Here is a 26,651-nt window from a genome sequence, read left to right as displayed (position 1 = left end):
TACTATAACAATTATATTAATAAAAATGTACTATTAATTAGCATAGGTTATGCACAATATGAATAGCCTATTATTATTATTATTTTTACTGTTTTGATAAATATGTATGTAAGATAGGCTATCTATGTAAGATCAGGTGTGTAGAACAATATTTGCCCATCTAAAACTTAAATGTATCAATGAAATTATAGAACTGTGGAAATATCATTTTAACAACAATTGAATATGTTCAGTAGAATTGCTTTGTTCGACAGTTCTCATTAAACAGTGATTTGAGGGAGTAATAATTCTAGTTCAAGAGCTTATTAAAACTTGACAATTTGTTGGTCCTGGAATTTTAATGGTGAGTCAGACTGAACATATTAATCGAGTCTTAAAGGGATAGTTCACCCAAAAATGGAAATCTTTCATAACTTACCATGTTGTTGCACTCTCAGTCACCATTTGCTTTAGTTTTATGGGGAAAAAAGGCAATGAAAGTGAATGGTGACTGAAGCTGTCAGTCCCTATTGTGTTTGACAGAAGAAAGTCATCGACCAACATTTACATTTTTGGGTGAAATATTCCTTTCAAAGTTTATGCGGTTCAAAATATATGAGAAAAAAAAGACACACAACAACAACAGCAAGTTGTGTCAGGACACTTTATATATTTTTATTCATAATGTTAGGCAATAAATATTCACATCTCTCCGAATTTGCTTAATTTCATATATTATCTGTACACAAATAAGATGACTTCATATACCTTTTTCAAAATTACACTTCAATCTGCTTTGACATACACACTTGTACAAGTTTACAGATAAAATTAATTTTCTTGGATCAAAATAAATATGCAATGATCATCTACATTTAATGCCATCTCCCTATACACACACACACACACACACACACACACACACACACACACACACACACACACACACACACACACACACACACACACACACACACACACACACACACACACACACACACACATCCCTTTGACACTTTCCCTGTCTCATTGTCAATATTAAATCACAGTCTATTTACAGTTTGTTACAGAGCTCAGTAAACACAGACATACTCGTGCAAGAAATTCACAGCGGAATGACAGACAGTTAATGAAAAATATCATGAAAATCTTGAAATAAAGTAAATACAATTAATAAGTTAGATATTTCTAATCTTTATATTCTGTCCCATCTCATATTGATATCCGGCCATGGAATATATGTAAATGGAGCCCCATTTTCCACCATACTGTCCTATTATTATTACTGTGCAGTGCTGATCATATGTAAATAGCATATGCAGGAGCACATAGAAAGAGATGGCGATTTGAAAAGGTAGCAAAAGGGCATAAATATCTTACACACAATAACTGAGCATCACATCAAGACAAATAATACTGAGCATCTGCATTAAGCCCAGTCCAGAAATATATAACAGCACTTGAGATCACGTTATGCATCCACACAAACAGAAACTTCAAGCAGTACTTACACTAAGGCCTTACTTAAGGATAAATTACCTTGATTTCTCGGACAGGTAAACTGAAATCCTTGTATTAATGTGATAATTTATTTATACAGGTTCCTTCATCTTCCTCCTCTCCTTCATTAATCATACAGAGGAAAAAAAGAGGAATGTTATTGAAGTATGACTGAAGTATGGTGCTATATTGTCAGAATAGGTCGTTTTTTAGCCCTAACCAAAAATCAGCTGCACATAAAGCTGAATAAAAACCATCATAACCGGTACACAACTTCTGTTTAAAAAAAGAAAAGAAATAATACCCATACGAAGTCTCTGACATTCAAGGACACTTGTAAAGACAAGTGTGTTTGTCCATAAAAATCATCAATAACAATAAAACACATCCTTGACACTTGCCAAAGCATGAGAAAACATTTCCTATTTACAAGTATCTATTGTATTTTGTCAAATTTAGTTTCATAACATAACATAAGAATAGTTATATTCATTAAAATTGAAATTCATAGCAAACATTCATATAACAGCATAAACTAATCAAAAACACCTTGGTAAAGAATGGTTGGCAGTATTAATGAGGAACCAATGGAAAGTAAATACAGACAATTCAGATGTGAAGACTGGCAACAATCTTTCATGGAATGTTTCCTTCATACGTCACTAGCCCTCATAGGTAAAAATACTTAACGTGGGAAAAGTGTAATGTTTTTTTATTTATTATGGAGATATATAAATTTAACATAGTTCGGAAAACACATTCATTTATAAAGTGCATTTGATGCCTTTTGTTTTCACATTCTGGGCCTTGACAAATTTACTGGAACTTTACTAGAAATGTGCTAAGAATTTAGACATGGATGATAATGTACATCAACATCCTTTGAAATTCATTTAAGCCCTTCGGGATTCTTAACAAATAAAATGACTGTCAAACTGGATTAATAGAAAGTAATGCTGCCATGAGAAAATGTTTAGATTTTAGGCACAATACTTTGGATTTAACATAAAAAAAAATTATAAAAAAAATTTTACCAAAACAAGCTCATTACAGATCAAATTATGAAATTTACTTATTGTTTTTTCATTTGTGTATAAATTTATATTTCTTTTTCTGAAATATGGTATTGGTGCGACTGTAGAAATTAAGTTTATAGATGAAATGTTACTGATATATTATTTGACTGATATATTTATATTTAACATTACTGAAATATAATTTTGTGCTAAAATTTCATATAATTTTACACATGGTAATAATTCTGAAAGTGATTCTAGGATGATTACAAACAGCACATCCACATACAAGGCTTTTAACAGCTGACTAGTGTTAAGAGTGAAAGAGGTCAGGCCAATACTGACTTACTTTAAAACAATCATACCAGGTGTAAGATATTTGCTTTGTGGATTTATCTCTATTAACACTCATATATGTCTATGTTATAGATGTATACAAAAAGAGCAATAGAGCATTTAAAATGATTTAGTAAGTAGAAGCTGGACATCAATTTAGTGAAAAGATTATTGCATCTTGCGAATGCTAAAGCGACTAATGCTTAACATGATTACTGGAATGTATGAAATCACTGAACATACTGTGCTTTGATCTGTCCAGCACAATGTTATTTGTATGCTCTCTGGTCTTCACATTTCCTAAACAGGTTCCCAGGTCAAACAAGGTACAGTTTCTCCAATGCCTGCGATGATGAATGCAAAATGCAACCATTTTACCCTAACTTTATGGCTCTACGCAACTAAAAACAAGACTGTGGACAATTTTATGTTCGAGTTTGTGTGTGCATGTCCACGTGTCTTTTACATGCTTTAGTAGGTTATTTCTTGTCTGAATATGGAATTTAAGAAGAAGAAGCCAAGAAGTCATTTGGCAGTCAAACCCATCTACTACATCAGCTAAACTGAAAGAAAAGTGTCCTAATTGTTTCTCTTTGTCGTTGTCTGGTATATTTCCCACAGCACTAATCTACCTAAGAGCCTTCAACTATCTGTATGGCAGTTTTGCCTCGGTAAGTCCCTTCGATCACACTTGTGGGAAGCGCAGGTGAAAGTAGCAGAGTCTTAGCAGGCTGCGTTTCTTTTTCCCACTGGCATTATTATCAGATTTGGCCCTGCCGCTGCCTGCCTCCTCCACCCTCGCAGCGGTCCCCCCTCCGATTACCAAAGGACCCTTCAGCGTCCCCCAGCCTCGCGACTTCCCCCGGCTCACACTACCGTGCTGATTCGGTTGGTAGGTTTGGATTTGGCGCGTTCGACTGTGCCCGTCCCCCCAGGTGCGGCTCCACTCTGGGCCGGCGAGGGCCCTTGCTGACCCCCGGCTTGGGAAGGTGGGCCTTGGTGCTGGGGGGGGAGAGGGGAGAGAGGCGTAAGAGGGGTAAGGGGGGAGGAAGGGGGGGGTAAAGGGGAGTGGGGGGGGGGAGGGGGAATAGAGCCCAACGGAGGATACTGGGGCAGATACTGGGCGGCCGGCGGCCCGTGGTGGACAGTGCCGGACGCGGAGACTGGAGGCGGCTGAGTTGGAGCAGGGAAGGGCGGGGGCGGAGGGCTGGCGAAGACGAAGTGAGGTTGGTGCACGGGGTGGGAGCCCGGGTGCGGAGTGTGCACATGCACGGGGTGGGTGTGGGAGTGTGCGTGCGGGTGCGGTTGAGAGTGCGACAGGGTGAGAGGGGGCTTGCTGATGCCGCCTCTGGCCGAGTGTGTGGGCTGCGTGTGGAACAGAGCAAACTGCGGATGAGGGGAGAGTGGGGAGTGAGGAGAAAGGGGGGGAGGGTGGCCGGAGCCCATGTTGCCCATGCTCCCGTAGCGACCCTGCAAAGTATGCTGGGAGATCGGCTGGTACGGGGAGTGCGCGGAGGGGTTGGGGAGTGGTCGTCGAGGTAAGGTGACCCGCTGAAGAGTATGGAGGGCCGGCGGCCCAGATGTAGGTACGGTCTGTGTATGGAAGCGGTGGTGGTGGTAGTACGGGGGTGGAGGCTGTCCACTGACATTGTTGCTGGTAGTATGGCAGTACTGGGCGTGCAGGGCCTGGATCTTGGAAGGACCCCCGCCCTCCCCCGGGCACAGCGAGGACGGGGACAGAGGCGGTGGCCCTCCTGTAGTCGGCGGGGCCACAGGGGCGGGGTAAGGTGGCCCCGGGGGGATAATAGGACCCGGCGCTTTGGCTCGCTTGCCCCCAAAAAGGGAGCCCAGGAAGGAACCGGTGTTGTTGTTGTTGCTCCCAGTCCCCATTCCAGTCGTTCCTCTCTCGGTGCTGCTGGAGACTGGCCCAGCGCCAGTCACCGCAGGTGTGTGTTGCTGCCCCGGCCCACCCCCCACCCCCACTCCGGGGCTCAGGATGGGGCGGTGAGGCCGGTAATCTTCTGCTCCATAGCATCCCGGGAGCACAGTAGCTACTGGATAACGCTGGTGAGGCCGTGGACTGCTAATGATGGAACCCTAAGACAAAGAGAGTGGGGGGAAAGGAGGAAAAAGAGGAGGACAGCAAAGCCAAAAACAAGTGTTTGAGAGAGAAGAGAGGGTGTGCACAGTGGAGCAGGAATGTGGGCAATAAACAAGAGAGAGAAAGAAAATATAGCAAAAGGATACAGAGAGAAAGGTGGTTTCGATGGGGAGGAAAAACAGGGGTGAGTTGATTAGGGTAGAGAAACAACATTCTGTCCGCATCATAATTCAGAACATTATTACACAAACACATGCGCCCAACTATCTATTATGTGTCCCGAATGACGCCAATTTTGCTATATTGGTAACTTGGAATATTATTTCTGTTTTGTGTAATGGTCAAAAGAACCTATGCTTCCAAGAAATTACTCATCTGTTTAGTTGCTATAAAATTGAAGATGAAACAGCATTTGTAAACCATTCTACTTCTGTAATCAGATGAGGAAAACAGAGTATTCAAATGAGATTAGAAAGGAGGCAGAACTTGATTGGTGGACATGTAATCAAAGTCAAGGTCACTTGTCTTATTTGAAAGACTTCAGAAAGTTGAAACGGTAATTCTATAATGTGGGCTCAAATCAATCGTCACTTGAAAAATTAAGAAATCAATAAATCAGCTATGAAATGGATAAATGGTTAGAAAAGCTGATCAGCAATTGATTATCAATATTAGGTTAAATAATTTAAAATGTGATCATCAAAAACAGTCAGTTAATAAAAATGCAGATATATAAACAAAAAGAAACTGTGTAATGATAATGATACAGCTTATTTGTGATTGATTGATAAATACATTTTGCCTATTGCTTTTTTAATACCTATTGCCTATTTAACACTGAACCAGGAAGTGGCATCCAATCTGCTGTCATTCTCGCTATTACAGAAGCTGTCAGTGATCAATGCTGTTTCATGTGTAAATCATCCCAAAACGCACTAATGACTCATGTATAATGAGACTATGTATATGTGTACTAAACGAGTAAAAAAGGGTACATTTTAGTACACATTTGACTTGATTTCTGAGGGACACTTAATAAAATGCAGGACTTAGTATAAAAATGAAGATAACTGATATCATACAACCACTAGTCCATGCATAACATTTCAAATACCAAACATCTACACAAACCACATTACAAAAGCACAATGCAACCATACAATAATGACTAGAGAAGTAAAAAAACAAACATGAACTAAATGTATATGTTTCTATAGAACATCAATGTCATGCAGAATTAATTCCGGGTCAATAAGATGTCTTCTAGTCCAGATGTGCCAGAGTAAACTCTACAAGATATTCAATGATGTCCCGAATGACGGCAACTCTTCACAGGGAGTCTGAATGACTGATGTTATTGATTCATAGCCTCAGTCACGTGTACATTAACATTCCACGGACCACACATGGTCACACAAGATGCACACACATGGCTCTGTGTCTATGGTAAGGACACATGCAGGATGGCGCCATGTTTTGTGGGGATTCCAGGCAGGCATGCGGGTGGTTTGGGTTTGGGGACTAAAGCTAAAGATACAGACCTCTGCTTCACTCAGACTTACTTCCATTGTACTGTCAAGGGAACCAACGCTGTTTCTGCGGCCACGTTTCCCTGTTACCCAGTTAGCAGATGTCAGTCACAACTGCAGTGTGTGTGTGTGTGTGTGTGTGTGTGAGAGAGGGTAAGTGAGTGACTGAGTGAGTGTAATACAATGACAATCGGTGTTAACTAGAGTTGTCAGACTAAAACTTCGGTGAGACTTCGGAACCAAGTCGTGTTTTTGTGTAGAAATTTGTGTAGAAATTGTGACATTCATTTTGACAACTGTAGTGTTAACATAATTTTTACTTTCTTGTTGGTGTCGTCAAATTTTTTAGATTATTCTTGATTTTAAAGAATATCTCACCCTAAAATTACAATTTAGCCTAAAATAAGCCCTATAATAAAGACATAAGGAAAAATAAAAAGAATCATTAAAAAAAATCCAGTATTTTTAAAAGAGTTTTGAGAAAAAACTATATGTTATATGTACGTTTAAAGGGTTAGTCCACCCAAAAATGTCTTTCTTCCTCTGAACACAAAAGAAGATATTTTGAAGAGTGTTGATAACCAAACAGTTTCAGGTCCTATTGACTTCAGTTGTATTTTTTGTCCATACAGTGGAAGTCAATGGGAACCGATACAGTTTATTTACCAACATTCTTTAAAATATCCTCTTTTGTGTTCCACGGGAGAAAGAAAATAGTACATGTTTGGAACAACATGACGGTGAGTAAATTTTGACAGAATTTTTATTTTTGGGTAAACATTTCCTTCAATATCTTATATTTGCCCCTAATGTAGTATGGTTTTAAACGGCCATAATTAAATTGGCTGCCAGTCACAGTAAAGAGTCTCACCTGATTCAGACAGGTCCCTCAGTGAGGAGCTGAGAGCAGTGCGTTTGAGGCCCTCTCCTGGTGAATAGTTATCATCCAAACTAGGCCTTCCCATAGTGCCATTCACCACTTCATTCTTGACTCCACCCACTCCTCCTGCCATCATGCTGTTGGTGAGCAGGCTGGGCCGCATTACTCCCTTCTGCTTCTCCAATTCAGCTGCAGGAGGAGAAAGAACACATATCATCAGAGGACTATCCAGTGTAAGACCTTTTCCTAACCAGGCACAATGTTTCCAGCATCAAGTAATTTGTCTGTACACATACTAAAAGCAAGTTGTTAACAATGAGCTATTTTTGTCTTGTTTACTATGTGTTTTCTATGAATCATCATTATGTTGACCAGATAGGGTCATTGTAAATCAATGACGTTAATGTTGTAGTAGTAAACCACCAGCAGAGGGCCAGAATAAAGTTAGTTGATTTATGAGAGCAGCAGAGGGTGCTGTACTCACACTCTACTCTGTATTTCTCCATTTCCTGCACCTCAGCAATGCTCTCCCTCAGATCACTGACGAACCGTGTGCGGTCCTGTTGACTAGGGGCCGTGAACACAATCAAAACTTTATGCTCACCGCCCGGGATGGCTGATGCTAATTTGACACCATGAGGATAGTCTGGGGGTGGAGAGAGAAAAAGATCATGTTTATTCAGGGTTCACAAATAACAATGTCACATTAAAAAAAAATTTAAAGGGGTCATGACATGATAAATCAATTTGCCTTGCTCTTTTGACATATTAGAGGTCTTTGTACCATTAAAACATCTTGCAAGTTTCATAGCTTAAAAAGATCTCCTCGTTGTAAACAAACAAAGCATTTATTTAATAAGTTCCAAAAACAGCTTTATTTGATATTGCGGGATCTGTGGCGTCCACAGAGTAATGGAGAGTTTGCAAAGAATCTTTTGTTGAAAGATGAAGCTACTAATATTGGATCTGACAGCAGCTGCATCACAAACCATAAGTAAATGATTTCATAAAGCTTTATTTGTAAATTAAAAAAAAATCCGGAAATATATTTGTTTTTGTTTTGTTCGTTTTTTGTAAACATTTAAACATTATAAGTTAACGTCATGGAACATAATAAAATAATTAAAAAATCCATGTCTCGACCACTTTAAATATAGGTTTGAGTGATGATTTTAGAGAAGCAGAAAAATGAATATTCACTATAGAAATTTCCATGACTTTTCCTTGTCTATCACAATATTAAAATTCCCTGACATTTGTTTTCCAGGTTTTCCATGGCCATTGGATTATAATAATTTACAGCTTTTTAAGAAAACTCTAAACTAAGCCTGGGAATTTTTAATATGACACATATATTATTATATTTTTTTTTATCAAAAGTTTGGGGCCAGTACGAGCAAGAACATATTAAACTGATGAAAAACAGTAAAGACATTTATAATGTTCTATTTCAAATAAATGCTGTTTTTTAAACTTTATATTCATCAAAGATTCCTGAAAAAAATTAGTATTGTTTCCTTCAAAATATTTAAGTAGCACAACTGTTTTCAACATTGATAATAATAATAAATGCTTATTGAGAAATCAGCATATTATAATGATATAATTTTATTTAAATATAATAAAATGGAATGCAGCTATTCAAAATTACAATAATATTTCACAATATTACTATATTTTTGAGCACATAAATGCAGTCTGGGTGAGCATTAGAAACCTTTTTCAAAAACACAAAAAATCTTATTGACCCCAAACTTTTGAAATGTGTATATAAGAAAGACAAAAATTAACTTCAAATCTTACAGGAGTTCTGGAACATGTGAACCTGCATCTCCACAAGAGGGAAGGACTGTCTGAAACTGTATGTTACGGAGGTTTTCTTCTTCTGAAAGATCTTTGTAACCTTGAAATATAATAACAAAGAAAAAGAACCACTAAGCATTTTAATATGTAGTAACTTTAAAATACACATTCATGTCGAGGAGATGTTGCTAAAACGGCTTTGGCCAATTCATTTGGCATGCATTATTAATTGATGTGTGTTTGACATTACCACAATCAGGTCGTTGAACAGGAAGACCTCTCTCTGGTGGACTCCAGATCTCTGAGGACGGTTGGTGTCCGGGACTTCGTAGAGCTGACAGCAGCACACCAGTCTGCGGTGGGGCAGAGACAGAACCTACACACCGAGCAGATATTTACACGTTACAAATTGTTCATCAAACAGGTCAAAAGTATGATTTTACACTGACAGAACAGTTCAAAGTAAAAAATAAGTTCTCAAACATTCACTATTCTCAAAGATTCTAATAAAAAAAAAACTCAATTTGATAAACGTCTCAGTAGTACTCACAGGTTTCTTGCCCACAATGACTCTCTCCACCGCCTGGACCTGAGAAACATGGTCATCATTGGTCCTCAGTTCCCACTTCTGAATGCGCTGGTAGATTCCAACTAGTAAGTCACGTGGGATGTCCTGACCATTATCCACCCCTGAGAGAGAAAGAAATGACATGCACACAAGAAGAGATTTAGTGTATTTGCAAAATCCCTGACAGTTTCATGGCACATTTAAAAGCAGATTGAGACTGTGTTTGTAGTTGGCCACTTAAGTAAGTGCCAAATATGTGAATGTGTGATATTTCAGAGAGAGAGATTTGAACACCACCTCGCAAGTTTTTGATGAAATCGTCCAGCTTCATCTTTCTCTCCGCTTTGATATTGGGGCTGTACATGTCTGTGTTGAGGAGGATGATGGCAAACGCTAGGATGAAGATGGTGTCTGGGTTCTGGAACTGTCTTACCAGTGCTGGGTTACAAACACAGTACCTCTGACTACAAGACAGATACAGAGAGAGAAATAGAATTTAAATGTGCAAATATTGAAGGATAGATAAAACATGTTTTATAAACGCATTATACCAGCTTTGAAATCTGATGGGATGAGCCATGTTTGATGTCACTATATAGCTGATTTATGAGCAACATCAATAGGAATTTTCTTTTACCAAGACCCCTTAATAGTGTTAAAACCATTGTAACCGATAGCCTCTCGTGGCTTAATTAAATAAATGTGAAATGCTAAGTGGTTTTTTTTAGGTTATTTTTTTTTTTACTACGATTGCATTAACATACCTGAAAGCCTCAATAAGTCTTTCCACTTTTTGGGCCTCTCCTTGCACTTTTATCTGAGCTTGAAATTTCCTCAAAGCATCATCGAGATCCATTCCGGAAAAGTCCATTTCATCCACAACACAACTGAGAAAAACAAAAGTGGAAGAAAATGTTACATGTTTATACATTCTCATGCCAAAATGTGCATTCATTTGTTTGAGGATGAAGAAATTCTAATGTAATATTGTTCAAAACATTGTAACTGCTCGATTGAAAGGGTTCCACAACCCCAAAGGGGTCCCCAGGAGTACTTCAAGGGGTCTGGCAATTATTGTTCTGATCTGAAAAATGTGAATATTTATGAAACAATTACATTGAAACAATGTATTATTAGGTTAACTTTAATCAAAGCCAAAATTCTCAGATTAAAATGTATTAAATTAAATTAAAATGTAGTGTACAGTATGTACTGTAAGTATATGATCATCAAATGTATTATTTTAATGACTTTATTTTAGGCATCTTAAAGTCTGTAAAGTAAATACATTAACATTAATAATACTACATGTCAGTTATTATAAGTCAGACCTAAAATGCAACAGTTAATTTAATGCAACAGGGTCCCTGTCTCTCTATCCACCAAAGGGTCTTGGCCTGAAAAAGGTTGAAAATCCCTTCTTTACGCAATTTACATATGAACGCTCCGAAGACGACGGAAAAAACATGCAGAGAGCATCAGCTTTGTTGTCAGCTCATGTTAGAAATCAGGAATGGTGAGAGAACATTGTGCTTGGTAAGTTTTTCTTCTTCAAATCAAACTTGGGTCTTCAGCCAACAAAGTTTGAATCCCGTCTGGCTACCAAGCTTCCCATAATGTTTACACGTTAATTCAGTAGGCGGAGATTAGGCCGTCTTTTGTGGCTGTTTGAACGTATTCGACCACATGAGCGTTTACATTACGAAAGCAATCTGGTCTAATGTGTTTTCGAATACCTCTGGAAGTGGTCATAAGCTCAACATTTTTCAGATCCCATTTACACCTGTATTTAGCATAGGGGTGGGGGAAAATCGATTCTTAGATGCATCGCGATGCGGACGTGGACTATTCTGAATCGAATCACAAATGTGATAAAAGAGACCCATGATGGTTGAGCGAGAAATCCGACCGGCACGCTCTGCATTAAAATCTAGTGTAACTTTAGCTTCTATGAAGTTGACGGGAAAAAGGACCTGCACTTTATGCAAGTAGGGCTCCAGACTGCGACCAAATGGGTGACAAGGGGTCGCACTGGTGCGACCACCACGTTGTGCAATTGATAATAGCTGCAACTTCTTTTACATACGATACGAGAAACATCTAATGGCACGAAACGAAAGTTACGAAACCGCACTATTCGTTTAGCTTCCGCACAACGCAAGCTCAGAACAGGTTTACTCGTGGGCCAATCTCAATCACGCAACACTGTTATTACACAGTGCTGGAAAATCCAATGAGAAAGCATTTGAATTCACCGCAGATATAACATTGCAGCGAGATTTAATTGGAAGCATTCAAATTTGGCGCAGAATTCTGTTATAAACCACATGTCAGATCAAACAGCGCTGATGTGGAAACCAGGACAACCTTAAAAGCTTCCCAACGCGGAAAAGGCAAAGCGAATTACAAACTCTATTGCAACATTTATTGCCAAATCACTTCCATTTGTTTAATTAATAAAATATATTGGAAGTAAATTCATTATGGATCAAGATACTTTACTTTAAAAGTACCAAGTTGTCACACAGTGAGAAAAAAATCTGTATAGAAAAAAAGATGCATCGATAATTGTTTTATCATCACATCACAGCCCTCTGATTCGTAATCGAATCGAATCGTGTCTAGAGATTCCCACCCCTAATTTAGCATCGTCCAAAATGCATCTTCATACCAGGTGTAAACAGGGCCTTAGCTCTAAATTTATATTTAGCTCTTAGCTCTAAATGTTAGAGGATTTATTGTGTGAACTCACTCCAATACATCTTTGTTGAACTGTTTCTGTCTGTTTCCAAGGAACTCTCCAATCATCTGCCGACTCAGACCTTTTCTCTCCAGGATGAAGCGAGCGATGCCCACCGGTGTGTCTGACACAAAGCCCTTTTCAATCAGGTACTGAATACCCTTTTCCGGCTTCCTGCAGTCCAAAAAACAACAGTACAGTTTAATCATGTTTTAATCAGATTCATTCAGTTTCCTCAATGTGATTTATAATAGCTTTGTCACTGGCTTGTTATTATATTAAATGGTGGGATTGTTGCTTATAAGAGGTAGAGTTTCATTTTCTCTTACTTGTTGAAGAGGTTGAGTCCAATGCGATATTGTCTTCTCTGAACCACATCGTTGTTAAAGGCAGGAGAGTCCCAGCTGTGCCGGCTTTCTCTCTGGTAGGTCTGTTTTCCTAATGGGGGCAGGGGCTCCCGCAGACTGTCCCTTGACGAAGAGCCTGAGCTGCAATTAATGGTCTCATTAGAGTTTGTGGTGGAATTCAGTGAGTCATTATCACCATCCGAACAGCACTGCTGCTCCAAGCCACCAGGTGGCAGGGGTGCTGAAGAGGAGGATGAGAGTGGTGTGGTTGGGGGCTGTTGAGGAGAGGAGGAGGACGAAGGAGTGTCGGGGTACTGGTGATGGTGGTGGTGGTGATGGTGATGATGGTGAGCCATGTGGTGTGGGATATGCGACGGTATTGATCGGCTAGCTGGACGTGCTTGACCTTGTGCAGCTGTTGAGGATGTTGAACGAGCATTAGGGTTGTGTTTTAGTGTACCTTGAGGTGACCCTCCCACTGAGTCCTGCTCATACACTAGTTGTCTGCTGAGGGAGCCTCGATCTGAGCGGTCACTCATGTCCACGGAGCTGTCGCTAGGTGGTTCAATTGTAAGTAGTGGTAAGTGCCCTCCCCGTAAACGGTAATCACGGCACTCTGTGCAAGGTGTGCTTCGGCGACTATTGCTGCTTCCTCCTCCCTCTGTGTCACGACTATCCTCCCTACCACCTACCCCGCTTCCAACACCCCCCCAGAACTCAGTGTCTGTGCTGCTAGGGGCCCGGTCTAGAGAAAGCGGCGAGGAAGGTAGTCCGTCGTCCATGTAAAGTGTGACATCGCTGTAAGAGGTGGCTGTGCTATCCTCGTGCATGCTCAAGCCCCCTGTACCTCCTCGATCCCTGTCTGCAAGGCCTCTCCGTAAGGATGCGTGGCTGTTGCTGCTCCATATGCACTCGCCAAAGTCATCCACAACACCACTTCCATCCCCTATCCCTTCCTGGGAGTCATCTCGGCGTGGTCGACAAGTTAGGGCATCATCAATGGAGTCTGCCAAGGACTTCACCTTGAGTACAAAGAAATGAACACTGTCAGATATGAACTGTGCAAAATATTTACCTTTAGGGTTACAAAAGATCCCTGTCTCTGGGGCAGTACCCCTAAAATGTGCATATACCTTAGAATAGTTCTACTATGGATATTTTAGGAGTAAATAAGGTACAAACTTAATTTATTTTAGGGTACTGCTTAGGGGCTGCACCGACTAGTTAACTTTAATGCTCTGCCATGATGCTTTAAGCTTGACATCAACTAGTCGCTGGTCATGGCCTATAGAGGGCGCAACAGGATAAGAAATCTTGGCAGTCCATTTTAAAGGAGAACTCCGGTAAATTTTATCATTGAGCTCATTTTTTTTTGTAAATTTGGAGTACTGTCAGTACAGAGAACAATGACAAAAATCGGTGTTGCCTACACCATGTTATCCTCTTTTTAAAATTTGCACCCTGTTGACTTCAATGGAGCAAGTTTTAAACCTGCTTTTAGCCTCTTAACATCCTTGATGTGTCATTACAAGTGTACAGCCAATGTGAGTGATTCCTTCAGAGTGAACACGGGTGAATCTGACTGCAGTAGAACCAGATTAACCCGCGTTCACTCTAAAGGAATCACTCACATGGCTGGGCGCTTGTAATGACACATCAAGGATGTTAAGAGGCTAAAAGCAGGTTTAAAACTTGCTCCATTGAAGTCAACAGGGTGCAAATTTTAAAAAGAGGATAACACGGTGTAGGCAACACCGATTTTTTCGTTGTTCTCTGTACTGACAGCACTCCAAATTTACAAAAAAATTAGCTCAATGTTAAAATTGACCGGAGTTCTCCTTTAAAGCTCTGTGTTCAAACAGTTAAAATAACAAATAAAAACATACTCCACTCCTCAAGCGCTCCACAAGATGTTTGATTATACTATCTAGATGCTCAAAATTGATCAGTAGAATGCACGTTTTAAACAGCTTATTGTACACATAAGTTAATCACCGTTCTAAACGAATGGGTGCTGCATTGTAACGCACGCACACACATACAGAAGCTTGTGCACATCGCTTCAATATTATTATTAGAGAGACGCTGCCAGGTAGAATTAATTCACACTCAATCACTTTCTCACTAATGCATTCATAGCCTATAAATGTTTACTGTGCTACTTCATCTGTCTCTGATTTAGAACGAGCAGAAATCTGAGATGAAAAAAACTAATGACCCAAAGACAAAATAATTGATAAAAATAAGCTGTTATGTAAAGTCTTGTGGGCAGCGCTGTGTCAATATGCCATAGCTCTGCGCATGGCAACCCGCATTCGAGTCTCAGCTCGAAGTTCAAGCTTATTTGTTCATTAATGACTCGACTTTCATCACATAAATGTCGACTTTAAAAATTCTGATGTCATTCAACCCCTAGTGCTGCCCCAATGACAAGTTGTTGTTTTTGTTTTCTGAGAGTGAAGGAACCACAGGATAGGCATTTTTTTTCATAGCATTATCTAGTCATGGTTTGACAGTTCATTTATAATCATTTAAACAATCAGTTCACGTAAGGCTATGTATGGAGAAGCTGAAACAGGTATGCAAAACTTTGACCAACTGTCTTTCTGGTAAAGCTGGTTGACCAAAAACATCTTGCTGGTTAAGCTAATTATGTAGCCTGTATATTAGCATCCAATGTTGAGGATCAGCATCCAAAACACAACACACACTGCTGACCAGTTTTGCTCGTCTTTTCAGCAGGGTATGTTCATTCTTGACCCCCCAAGACCCTTTATCTCTATAATGACTTCAGATACAGACAAACTGAGAACTTACTTGTTTAGAGAAGGAGTCCTCAAGGTGGGTGTACTCCGGCCGTGATGGGGAGCTTGGCTCTGTGGTGCAGGTTGGGGAATGCGGAGGACCCATTCCTGGACTGTGACTGTAGTGAGTCGGGGTGGGAGGTTGAGGCTGTCGGTCATCAAACGAGTACTGCAGTCGCATGTTGGAAAGGATGATGCGGCGTGTCATGCGGCTCTCAGAAGCTGAGCTGCGTAGGCGCTCAAAGTTCTTGTTCATACGATATTGACGGAATGCTGTCTGGATGGTACGCGCTGCTCGTCTACTCACAAAGTAACCTCCATATTTCTTCTCCAGCATCTCCACCTGCACAACGACAGCCATATCAGTTATATTTTCTCCAACAGAATGTGATTTACTGCGAATCATAATACTTTTTTGCATGCCTTACCTTCTTGTCTTGTAGGTCTGTAGAGAGTTCATAGCTGCTTGATAGGGTTTTGCACCTCTTGGTTTCCTCTTCCTCTTGCTTACGTAGGGCCAGGCTAGCTGGTTGGTTGCGTGTACGTTGTGCCCAGGCAAGACTGGCTGGGCTTGGAGGGGGCACAAAAGGCACCCTGGGGCCTGGGGGGCCGCAGCTGTTGTCCCCGTAACGGTCAGAGCGGTACACGTAAGGAGATTTACTGCTGGAATTGTCTGAAAAGGGACGTGAAGCTGAACTCTGGGTTTCCTCCTCACTGAAAGGGGTGGGTGAGAGAGAGAGAGGAGAGAAAGAGAGATAATAATTTTGAGTCTGAAACGCCCCCATAATGAGAGGATAAGATAAAAATCTCAAGCAACTCAGGAATTCATGACATTATTCATTTTCCACTGAGTTAGCATTTTGACTTTCAGGAAAGCTTTAAACAGGGCCAATGTCCTAAACAAGCCTCAGGCTTTCCTTGAATTTTCAGACAGTTAAAAGCAAAGACAGGACATTTTTAACAATTCTAGTTATACTTAAGATTTGTAATTAGAAGTCATTGTCTTAATAAAATCTTGGTTCCAGTATCAAAGACAATAGTTTATATATAAACAGTCTTATCTTCATCAGCTGAGTTCACAGTATGTGCTGAAACTTTAAAGAAACTTGAAAAACTGTTGTAAATTTCCTGTAAATCAAGTTCTGTTTTTGACATCTGTACCTGTCAAGTAAGAGGTTTGGGCATGTGGACTGCACATGTGTGGCATCATATCCAACTGTTGGATCATATCCAAACCTTATCTCTACACTATTGACATGTCCTCATCTCTTGCTCCTCACACAACAGTTCTCATCCTTGATGACTTGTTGTCTTCCACTTCCATAAGTGACTTACTCATCCTGCAGTGTTCCATCAGAGCAAAAGATTGTTTGATACTTATGTTATAGCAACAAACATAAATGACATCAACTATGCAACCTCATTCAGTGGACTTTATAATAAAGTATAACATGACATAGATTTCTAGGTTTTCTGAAGAAAATGCAAATGGTTCTTGGAAGTGCAAAACTCACCAACATGAAACTAAGGTACTGTGTGGTAGGCGTTCTGAGAGGTTATCACATTTCTATGCAGTTTCTAAAGCCTTCTGAGTTGTCATCACATTGCTTTGCAAATATTAGGATGTTCAGAGTTGTTGCTAGGTTCCTGCTAATTTCAGTCGTTTTTTTTATCAGCAAGGCAAAAATTGAAATTTGCTTGGAAAAGCAATAACACACTTCTCCTCAACAATCCACACAATCTGTGGTACCATTCATGCCAATAGCACAAACAAGTTACACACTGACGTTTAATACTTTGTGTTAAGAGTTTACAAACATCACTGCATAAGAAATTACAGAATAAGAACAAACAGTCTATTGACAGAGGAGCATAGTTTACAGGGTCAGTCACTCAAGTGTAGAGGCGGTGACCCTTGGGTTTGCCATGGGAAACACAACAGCATGTGATCTGAACTCATAATCCTGACACAGCTTTCTGACAGGACAGTGGGTACTTCTGAATCACTGCAGGCAGCTTCCTGTTCTGTATGACTAAGTCGGAGGAGGTTATTGAAGGCAAGATATTATCATATAATGCTAATGTACTGCAATTCAAACATCTTATGAAACTATTCTCATTTTGCCTAAATGATTTCTCACTCTCTCAAGCCCACAGAAAGACACTTGCATGCATATAATCCTTGTTTTGTTGTTTATCACATGTAACAACAGGTAACCATTACACACAGAAAGGTCCAGCCTTTACAAAAGCACAATACCCTCGTTTCACCCTCTTTTGTATGTAGGAAAACAGAAACCTAATAGGCTTAACAGCGGGTGTTAGGATTAAATGGCATAACATTTGTAAACTTTAACTGTACACTTACCACATTTACTAAAAACAGGTCATAGACCCACGCACATGAACATCCACCCTGAGAACGAAAGGAGGTTTCGCTTCCTTTAAGTCCAAATTTGGCAAAGAGTCGCTGAAGCTCCTGGAATTCACCAAGTGCTGAACTTTGTGGCTTTTTTAGAGTCGTTCTGCAGTTATGACCGACTGTCAGGAGGTCACCAACACATAGTCACATGGCAGTGCTTAAACCCTCCCTCCTCCCATTTTCTCTCTCCCTCTCATTATTTACATTACACAGAGTGCAGTGGTATAATTCACCGAAGTCAGTAGCTCGGAAAGTGTGACCAGATATGTAACTGAGGCTGGAGTTTCTGCTCCAATCAGCTTTAGGATCTCCTACAGTGCTTGTAATTGTCATCGTCTTCATAGATGGGTCTAGAATAGTTTTTCACACAGGTGTTTGTGGTAATCGTCTATGATGTTCACAAAAACTTGTGTTCCCTCTCTGTTCTGCTGGTCTGTATTTTCCACCCCTAATATGTGGTTTCCTGTATTTGTATGGAGTGGACAAAAGACTGAAGGGGAGAAAGGAAGACACAGTAATCGCCTTTTGAGCTGTACTGTGTCAGCTCAACCCATTTGAAAGCAAAATCATAAGTGAGATCTCTTTTAAGTCTCAATTGTTTCTCCTGGAAAGCAATGAAATCAAATGAGAACCAGCTTTTAAGATTTTTTTCTCTTGAGAAAAAGAACCCAGTAATCTCACATGTTCTCTAAAGTTTGAGAAGATATTCCTGCTTTTTCGCTGATAAAAAAGCGAAAATATACTTTTTCGCTGATATTCCTGCATGCTTTGTTAACTCTTTAGCTGCCAGCATTTTTTTAAAAAAAGTTGCCAGCCAGTGATCATTTTCTCAAAACTTTCATGGCCCCCAGAATATTTTGTTGTATGAATATCTGAACATACAATATATCAAAAGAAAGAACAGACCTCTGCTTTTCGAAGAAAGAACCATTTTATTCTTCATAGCCTACTTTTTTTATCAACACTTCTGGGTAAATTTCATTAAAAAAAAAAACATTTTGAACAAAAAGCTGACAAAATTGCGCTTTTATCAAAGACTATGTCAAAATGGGATTCATAATCACAACATAAATCGAGTAGATCGAGTCAATCAACACCCCCAAAGCTTGAACAGTCCCATTCTTTTTTTCTCCATTCTGTCACCTGATGGAGTTTTGGTTTCTTGCCACTGTCGTCTCTGGCTTGCTTAGTTTGTCAACACTTAATATTCATTGATTTGACTGTACTGACACTATTGTATGAGAACTGAACTGAACTAGATGATGACATCACTGTTTTCTACAGAACTGCTTTATAGATGAAATTACCTAATTTAATAATAGGTGATCTTTACAACGGAAATGAATCAACACTGAACTGACTTCAGCTGAACAATGATATCATTTTCTTTTAGAACTGTTGTACAGCCAAAATTAACTCTGATCGCATCATTGAATACTTTTCCTGTTATCAATGTAAAGCTGCTTTGAAACAATCTGTATTGTATAAAGCGCTATAGAAATAAAGATGATTTGACTTGACTATACCTCTTCCTTGGTCTACATTTCTTTTGGTAAAGTTTGGCACTTTTAATTTATAAGCTGTTTAATGTTTGATGATCATGTTAGCTTACATGTGCATTGGCAATGCTTCTTTTGCTTGTTTCTGCTTCTTCTTTGCCTGTGTTTTGACCCGGAGATTCAGTCCTATTTCAGAGGATGCGTAATAGCGCCCCCTACCATATAACAGTGAAAACACGGATTGCCGGAAAATTCTGTGAATGCTAGGGAAGCATGGTCTCATAAATGATAGAAAATACCGTCAATGGCAGGTAGAAAGAGGTAAATGTTAACACTCAATATACTGCCATTGTATTGAATTGCTCCCACCAGATATTCATTACATTATCACCTTTTGGAAGAAAGAAAGTCATGCGGGTTTTGGAACGACATGAGAGGGAATAAGTTTTGATTCTGGGTGAACTATCCCTTTGAAATAAAAACGATAGATTGCTAATAGCTAGCCTACCTGAAAACAAATTCTAGTTTCAATATCAACACTGACCCCCGGTTTCACAGACAAGGCCAGTCTAGTCCCAGACAAAAATCCATGTTTGTGTTGTTTAAACTGAAAGCAATTTGCACTGACATATCTTAAAATATGTCACTGCCATTTTGTCTCAAGATAGACACCAGTAATGTTTTTTTTTCTTTTTCTAAGGCACGTTTATAAAAGCTACTTAAATGTCCTAGTTGAAGGCCTAATCGTGGTTTAATCTATTTACTCAGACATTTGCATTGATGTAATTATTTTCTTTGAAAATATTGTTTGCATTTCTTCAGTCTGAAAAGGGCAGATGATAGACAGCTATGTGACCTGAGCAAACATACACACTATTAGCCTATGCTAGGCTACTTTACATGAGTAAATGGACTAGTTGCTTTCAAGACTTAATCCAACTGAGTGTATGTGTTATTTGCTGTTTTGGATTGTTTTTTAAGTAGCTTTAAACATGCAATTGCATAAACGTAAATCCTATAAACTTACACTGAATGAAGGATGCCTTGTATATCACTGAGGCTTGAGCAACCACGTAACAATTCATGAAAACGTACTTGTGCTTTACTTTAATATTGGTTTAGAAAGCTGGTCGTTGCTTAGTTTAGCTCTGTACTGCAACATGGTTTAGAAATGCAATCTGGCATCTGCTGCCTACATTCAATGACAAACCTGCAGTGCTGTTTTATTCTGGGAATGCTGCTATAACATCTGCTCATAAAATTGTCTTTTTGCATCTCACATCTTCCTTTTCCCCATTCCTCCCACTCCTCCCACACACTCTGTCTCACACACACACACACACACACACATGTAGGAGTGAGGGAGGTAGGGTTGCTTAGTGACAGTTGCCGTGAGACCACCGTGGGAGGTGAGGCAGTCATTAGGAAGAGTGTTGCTATAGATACGGAGCACTAATACGGTAACCGTGGGTGTTGGTGAATAAGTTGCAGGTTGTAAGATTGTAAGACTTTGAATGTTACAACGGATGAGTAAGATTAGAATTTAATTACTCGCATACACCCAATTAAACGACAGTCGGTATGTGCTACAGCGTGCTGTAAATGTAGAATTTGCATAAATAAAACAACATTCAAAATTAACAGGATAGTCCACCCAAAAATGGAAATTCTGTCATCATTAACTCACTCTCATATCGTTCCAAACCTGTAACACAGGTTCAGCATAAGAAAGAAACTCATGCAGGTTTGAAACAACTGGAGGGTGAGTAAATGGTGACAGAATTGAAATTTTTGGGTGAACTATCATTTTAACAATAAACGTGTTGGTCTCTTAGGAGCTACAGAGATATATAAAAGCATTGTTTCCCCCATCGTTATATTATCTTTATTCTTGCTTTCAGTTTAGGAGGTAGCAGGTCAGCCCTGTCTAATGCTTATTAAACAGCAGGAATGTTGTAGTAACTTGCTGAGCAGGTTGCATCAGAAACACAATGTGTCCAATTAAACTTTTCTAAAAACTAAATACTCAGCATATTTTGCTCTGCAAATACATTCACAAAAACCAGAGCCAGCTTATAGAGGCCCCAAGAGGTAGGCTACTTTGACACTTAAGCCAAACTAAAAAACAGGCAAAATAAGTACCATTTATGTAAAGAAAGACGGCACAAATAGAACTTTCAAACTAAACATTTCCCCAAAAAAGTCAATATGTACTTGGACACTTTTTGGTTGTGAAAATTCACTCGTGCTTGTGCAGATGTCATTTGGTTTGACATTGAGGTGATTGACGTGTCAAACAGTGTGCAAATACTTAGTCACCTTTGTGTTGGGTAACACAATACCATTAACAAAAGAAATAAACAAACTACTACATACAATGTTGTGTAAGTTTGAGCAATTACAGTATGTTGTCTATTTTCAAATGTGCTTTATAAATGCAAAGTCTTCGTAACACCATCCATGTGTGAACCATCGAGTTATTATCTGTCAAATTCGTTCAGCTTCAGGTCAACTCACTAGAAACATGAATAGCATTCCTTCACATAATGAGCTGTAATAGCTGTAATTCTGTGAGACTGTGGGCTGTGATCTGCATTCATTGTCTTCTACATTCACCTTGACTAAATTAGTCCCTGATTATTTTCTAATTGGTGGGAAGACAACTGTTCGTACAAATAGCACTCTGAGTGACAGTAAATAACATGATAATTATAAAAACATTTCAATAATGTGCTGTTGACAACAACAAAAAACGAAAGATCGACATGCCACACATTTGCGGTAAAATTTGCTTTAAGTCGCTCCATATACCAGATCTTTATGTGATGACATTTAACCCTTAAAATAAGATGTGAGTGCAAAGACAAAGCCAAGGAACTCTAATTAGATGCTTAAATCTAGGGTTTAAAAAATAAATGAAGTGGGCCGTTTTCAGTCCATTAACCAGGATATGACATGACATGACGTCAATGCTGCAGTGGCTTCAGGACAAGTGTCCTCGAGAGGCCCAATCAAAGAGCAACACAGAAAAGTCCCAAAAAGACCTGACAGATTTTGAGACAATCTCCATGGAATAATGGGAGAAACTGACCAAATACAGGTTCATCAAGTCAACCAAAGGAAGATCTACACTGTAAAAAATTTGCTGTAGTTTTGCAGCTGTTTGCCAGTAACTTACTGTAGATTTAAATTTATGTTATTTACTGGCAACAGTTTGTTCAAAGTTAAATGAACATTAAACATTAACAAGTCTTTGTCTTTAAAGAATAAAATTATAAAATAACAATCTAATGCAAAGCATTCTGGGAACCAGAAATCTTCATCAACCTTTTTCTGTTTTTTTCCTTCAGATTTTGGTTCCCAGAATGCTTTGCATGAGGATGTTATTTTAGTTTTATTCTGTAAAGATAAAGACTTGTTAATGTTTAATGTTCATTTAATTTTGAACAAATTGTTGCCAGTAAATAACATAATTTTAAATCTACAGTAAGTTACTGGCAAGTAGCTGCCAGTAATACTGTAATTTCTACAGATTTTTCTAACAGTGTAGAAATCAAGGTTGCAAATCCATAAGCTTTTTATTCTTTAAAAAACACTCTGAAAACTGAAAAGGTCTGAATCCGTTCTGATGGCATTGCAGCTTCACTGAGTCTGCATGTAGGGTAGAAGCAAAAGGGATGCGATGAAAGAAATATTCAAGAAAATCGAGTTATTGAGGGAAGCACCAGGAAAGAGCTGTCAAGACCAGCTTAAAAAGAGGATCGAATTGAGTCCTTTTAAAGTCGCAGATTTCACAGATTCTCTTGAGCCAGAATGTAATCAGTGCTATACAGATATGCTAATCCAAGTACGGGGATGAGAAGCGGTTTAAAACACCACACAAACACAAAGATAACAGAGTGGGTAAACGCAGTGTTTCAGCTGCACTTCCAATCATTTCATTACTCGCTGAATGCGACACATCACAGAATTATGTGTGTCCGTTTTTATTTCCTTTTGCCTTGAAATTACCCACAGGTCAGTCCAGATGGATTATTTCAAGGATCAATGTTCTTTATTTTTCATACAGTATAACACAAATGTGATTTAATTTAGTGAAATGAAAATTCTCAAAGTACCTCATCCCACAGTGCAACAAAAAGAAGAACCAATGACAAATTAAGGACATGCACATGCATAATTAAAATAGAATACGATAAAGTATATGCCTCAAGGAATATGATGTGAATAAAACAGTAGGTAAATAGAATATAGTCGAGAGAGAATAGATTAGAGAATTTTATGCAAAACATACAAAACTAAAATGTGAAAACACAGCTCTCTCCATATGGGAGAAATCTTCAGAATGGATTTAAAGATGATAATATGTGTTAAACTGAGCTTATAACAGACTTATTATTTGATTCAGCCATTTGAACACATAATCAAATTATCTGAAATATTTAATTAACTGAAATGTAAAGGGATTAAACTTTATGCAGGTATTTTTATACATTTTTTTTGGGGGGGGGGGGGGGGCATTTTATTAATTAATTCTATTACATTTTAGGACAAAAAAAAGTTGTTTGACAGATATTTTGTCTCAGTGGTTTTATGTTATTTTATTTCATTTGTGAATTAATTTAATTTAATTTAATTTATATTTTTGGACCCCATTGACTCTCATTACATGGAAAAAAAGAACAGTTCTTCAAAATATCTTTGTCTTTATGTTCCATAGAAGAAAGAAAGTCATACAGGGTTGGAATGACACTGGGGTGAATTAATGTTTTTTTTATTTAATTTTATCTTTGTATTTTATTATTTTAAATTTATATATATTTTTGACCCAATATTTTGTTTATATATTATTGTTTATAAATTATATATATTTTGGGACAAACCCAGTTGAAACTTTCTTCAAAATATCTTCTTTTGTGTTACATGAGAGCGAGTAATATAATATATATATATATATATATATATATATATATATATATATATATATATATATATATATATATATATTTGCCGATTAATCGCATCCAAAATAAAACTTTGTTTACATAATATGTGTGTACTGTGTTTAATTATTTTGTATACATAAATACACACACATGCATGTAAGAAATATTTGCATGTATATACTGAATAGGCCTATATGTTTTATATTTATATTCAAATATCTATTATAATTTATATTATATATAAATATTTTATATATAAATAACACATTTAAAAAAAAATTATAATTATACACAGTACGCACATATATTATGCAAACACAAACTTTTATTTTGGATGCGATTAATCGCGATAATTCATTCTGAGTGAACTTTCCTTTTAAGAAATGTATTTCTTTATTACACTTATATCATTACACTTATATCATTTTAAATATGATATGATGATATATCCACTTGACAAGATTACATAATATAAAACTTCTGAAAATAAAAAATGAACCAGCCAAGTGCATCTGAACACAACTGCCATTAGTTTCACTACAAGCAGAACCACAATCCATTTGACCTTTTACAACTAAAACGCTTACCTCTTCTCTTTTCCAGCATTCACTCTATCCTGTCAGAGAGATCCCATACTGATGATCATTCCTCATCCATCCTCAAAGCACATATCCAGTCTTATCCTCCCTCTTCTTGTATTTCCCCCCACACACACAGCTCAGGGTCTCACCGGAGATCCTGCCATCTCTTGATGACACACAGACTTTCACAAAAGATATTTCACTTGTCTCTCTCTCTGCTGAAACATGTTCAGCTGCTCTTTAGCTGCTGGTTTTAATGAGCACGCTCAGTAAACACACTCAAACCGCCTATATTATACAGCAGGAAATAATGGTCCTAAAAATACAAAAAGAACAAAGTGCAAATATGACCTCAGCATTTCCTCCTCTTTGCCACAGTAACACCATTCACACATAAACAAGAAAACAGAAAAGTTGACTACACTTTGCATATTAATCTGTACACATCTGCCTGGAGTATGAAAAATGAAAGTATTTGAGCTTCAGACAAGAAATCTCAGCATAGTACTATTATTGCTAATAGCTCTGTAGCCTGTAACTGCCATAACCATATATCCATATCAGTAATCCACAAACTCTTTTGTGTGATGGACACTGGGGACAATATTGTATATGACAAACATACGAACACTTACCGTGTTGCTGGTACAGACAGTCAGACATTCACACTGATCCTATGTGACAAAAACCGCACCCACATACAATTGCACTTGCTCAAACATACTGTAGAGTTGAATGACTACATTTCTGACAGTCTTTTGACAGCTCAAACTGTGGGAAAACAATGTGTGTAAATATATCTGGCTGACGCACATGCTGATTAGTGCTTCAACATTTAAACTGACAGGAGTAAGGAGAGAAGGAATGCATGTCATACATACATTCCTGAACAGCATGAGTGCAGTCATAAAAGGGGGCGGAGCAAAGTTCATGTGGCTTAAAAAAAGCTGTTGAAATATTCATTTACTGTTTCATTATGAGTGTGTGAGAGAGAAACAAACAGTTTTCAGCCTTCACTTTATTCAAATCTACAGCATCTGTGAGTTTCATTTCAATAAAAGCACCTTGTTTCCGTTTTTGTAAATACAAGTTCTTTTGTGGAGAATATCATTTAATATGTGCTTCAGTTCCTTTACATATAATATATGCATATCATTAAATAAGGAACATTGTTAAAATATTGTTTCTATTATACAGTACATCTTTGCCATTCTCAGGAAACACTGCCATTTGTGTACCAAATGTGTCACTATGACTTAAAGCTACAATATGTAATTTATTTTCGCAGCTAGGGGTCGCTAACCTCTTACAATGACAAAGGCGTATGTTGATGACGCATAAGCGGAATTATGGAACTTGTCATGCCGATGGATCTAATAATGTTTATGGATGAGTGAAAACATTCATGTTTTCAGCATGACTGTGGTATGAAGCAAGTCGCGATTGCTAACGAAAGACAGATATCAGCGCCACACGCGAGTCCCGCGGATATAAAGGAATAAGGACATTGCATTCTACCAAACTACACGCTGAAAAGAATTACTGAATAAAAGTGTGCTGAATTACTACTCACACAGGTCAGTTTATTAGACGAATGAAA

At 38.4% G+C, this 26,651-nt stretch overlaps 1 protein-coding gene across 1 annotated transcript; it reads right to left on the bottom strand.

Annotated features, from left to right (window-relative positions):
* Positions 1-1,939: 1,939 nt before the first annotated feature.
* On the bottom strand, positions 1,940-18,111 carry iqsec2b (IQ motif and Sec7 domain ArfGEF 2b). Its single transcript, XM_081348248.1, has 14 exons — positions 17,972-18,111; positions 16,032-16,317; positions 15,617-15,946; positions 12,782-13,821; positions 12,465-12,626; positions 10,477-10,599; positions 10,010-10,176; positions 9,695-9,834; positions 9,395-9,520; positions 9,145-9,244; positions 7,826-7,987; positions 7,333-7,530; positions 6,474-6,544; positions 1,940-4,928 (listed from the first exon to the last, which is right to left on the bottom strand). Exons 1-14 carry the CDS (start codon positions 17,974-17,976, stop codon positions 3,699-3,701), a joined length of 4,140 nt encoding a protein of 1,379 aa, XP_081204374.1. The 5' UTR covers positions 17,977-18,111; the 3' UTR covers positions 1,940-3,698.
* Positions 18,112-26,651: the final 8,540 nt, after the last annotated feature.

This window comes from Scardinius erythrophthalmus, assembly GCF_964197995.2.
Source record: "Scardinius erythrophthalmus genome assembly, chromosome: 20".
Classification (NCBI taxonomy): domain Eukaryota; kingdom Metazoa; phylum Chordata; class Actinopteri; order Cypriniformes; family Leuciscidae; genus Scardinius; species Scardinius erythrophthalmus.
The sequence above is the reverse complement of the archived record's forward strand: the minus strand, read 5'-3'. Positions and strand labels throughout refer to the sequence as shown.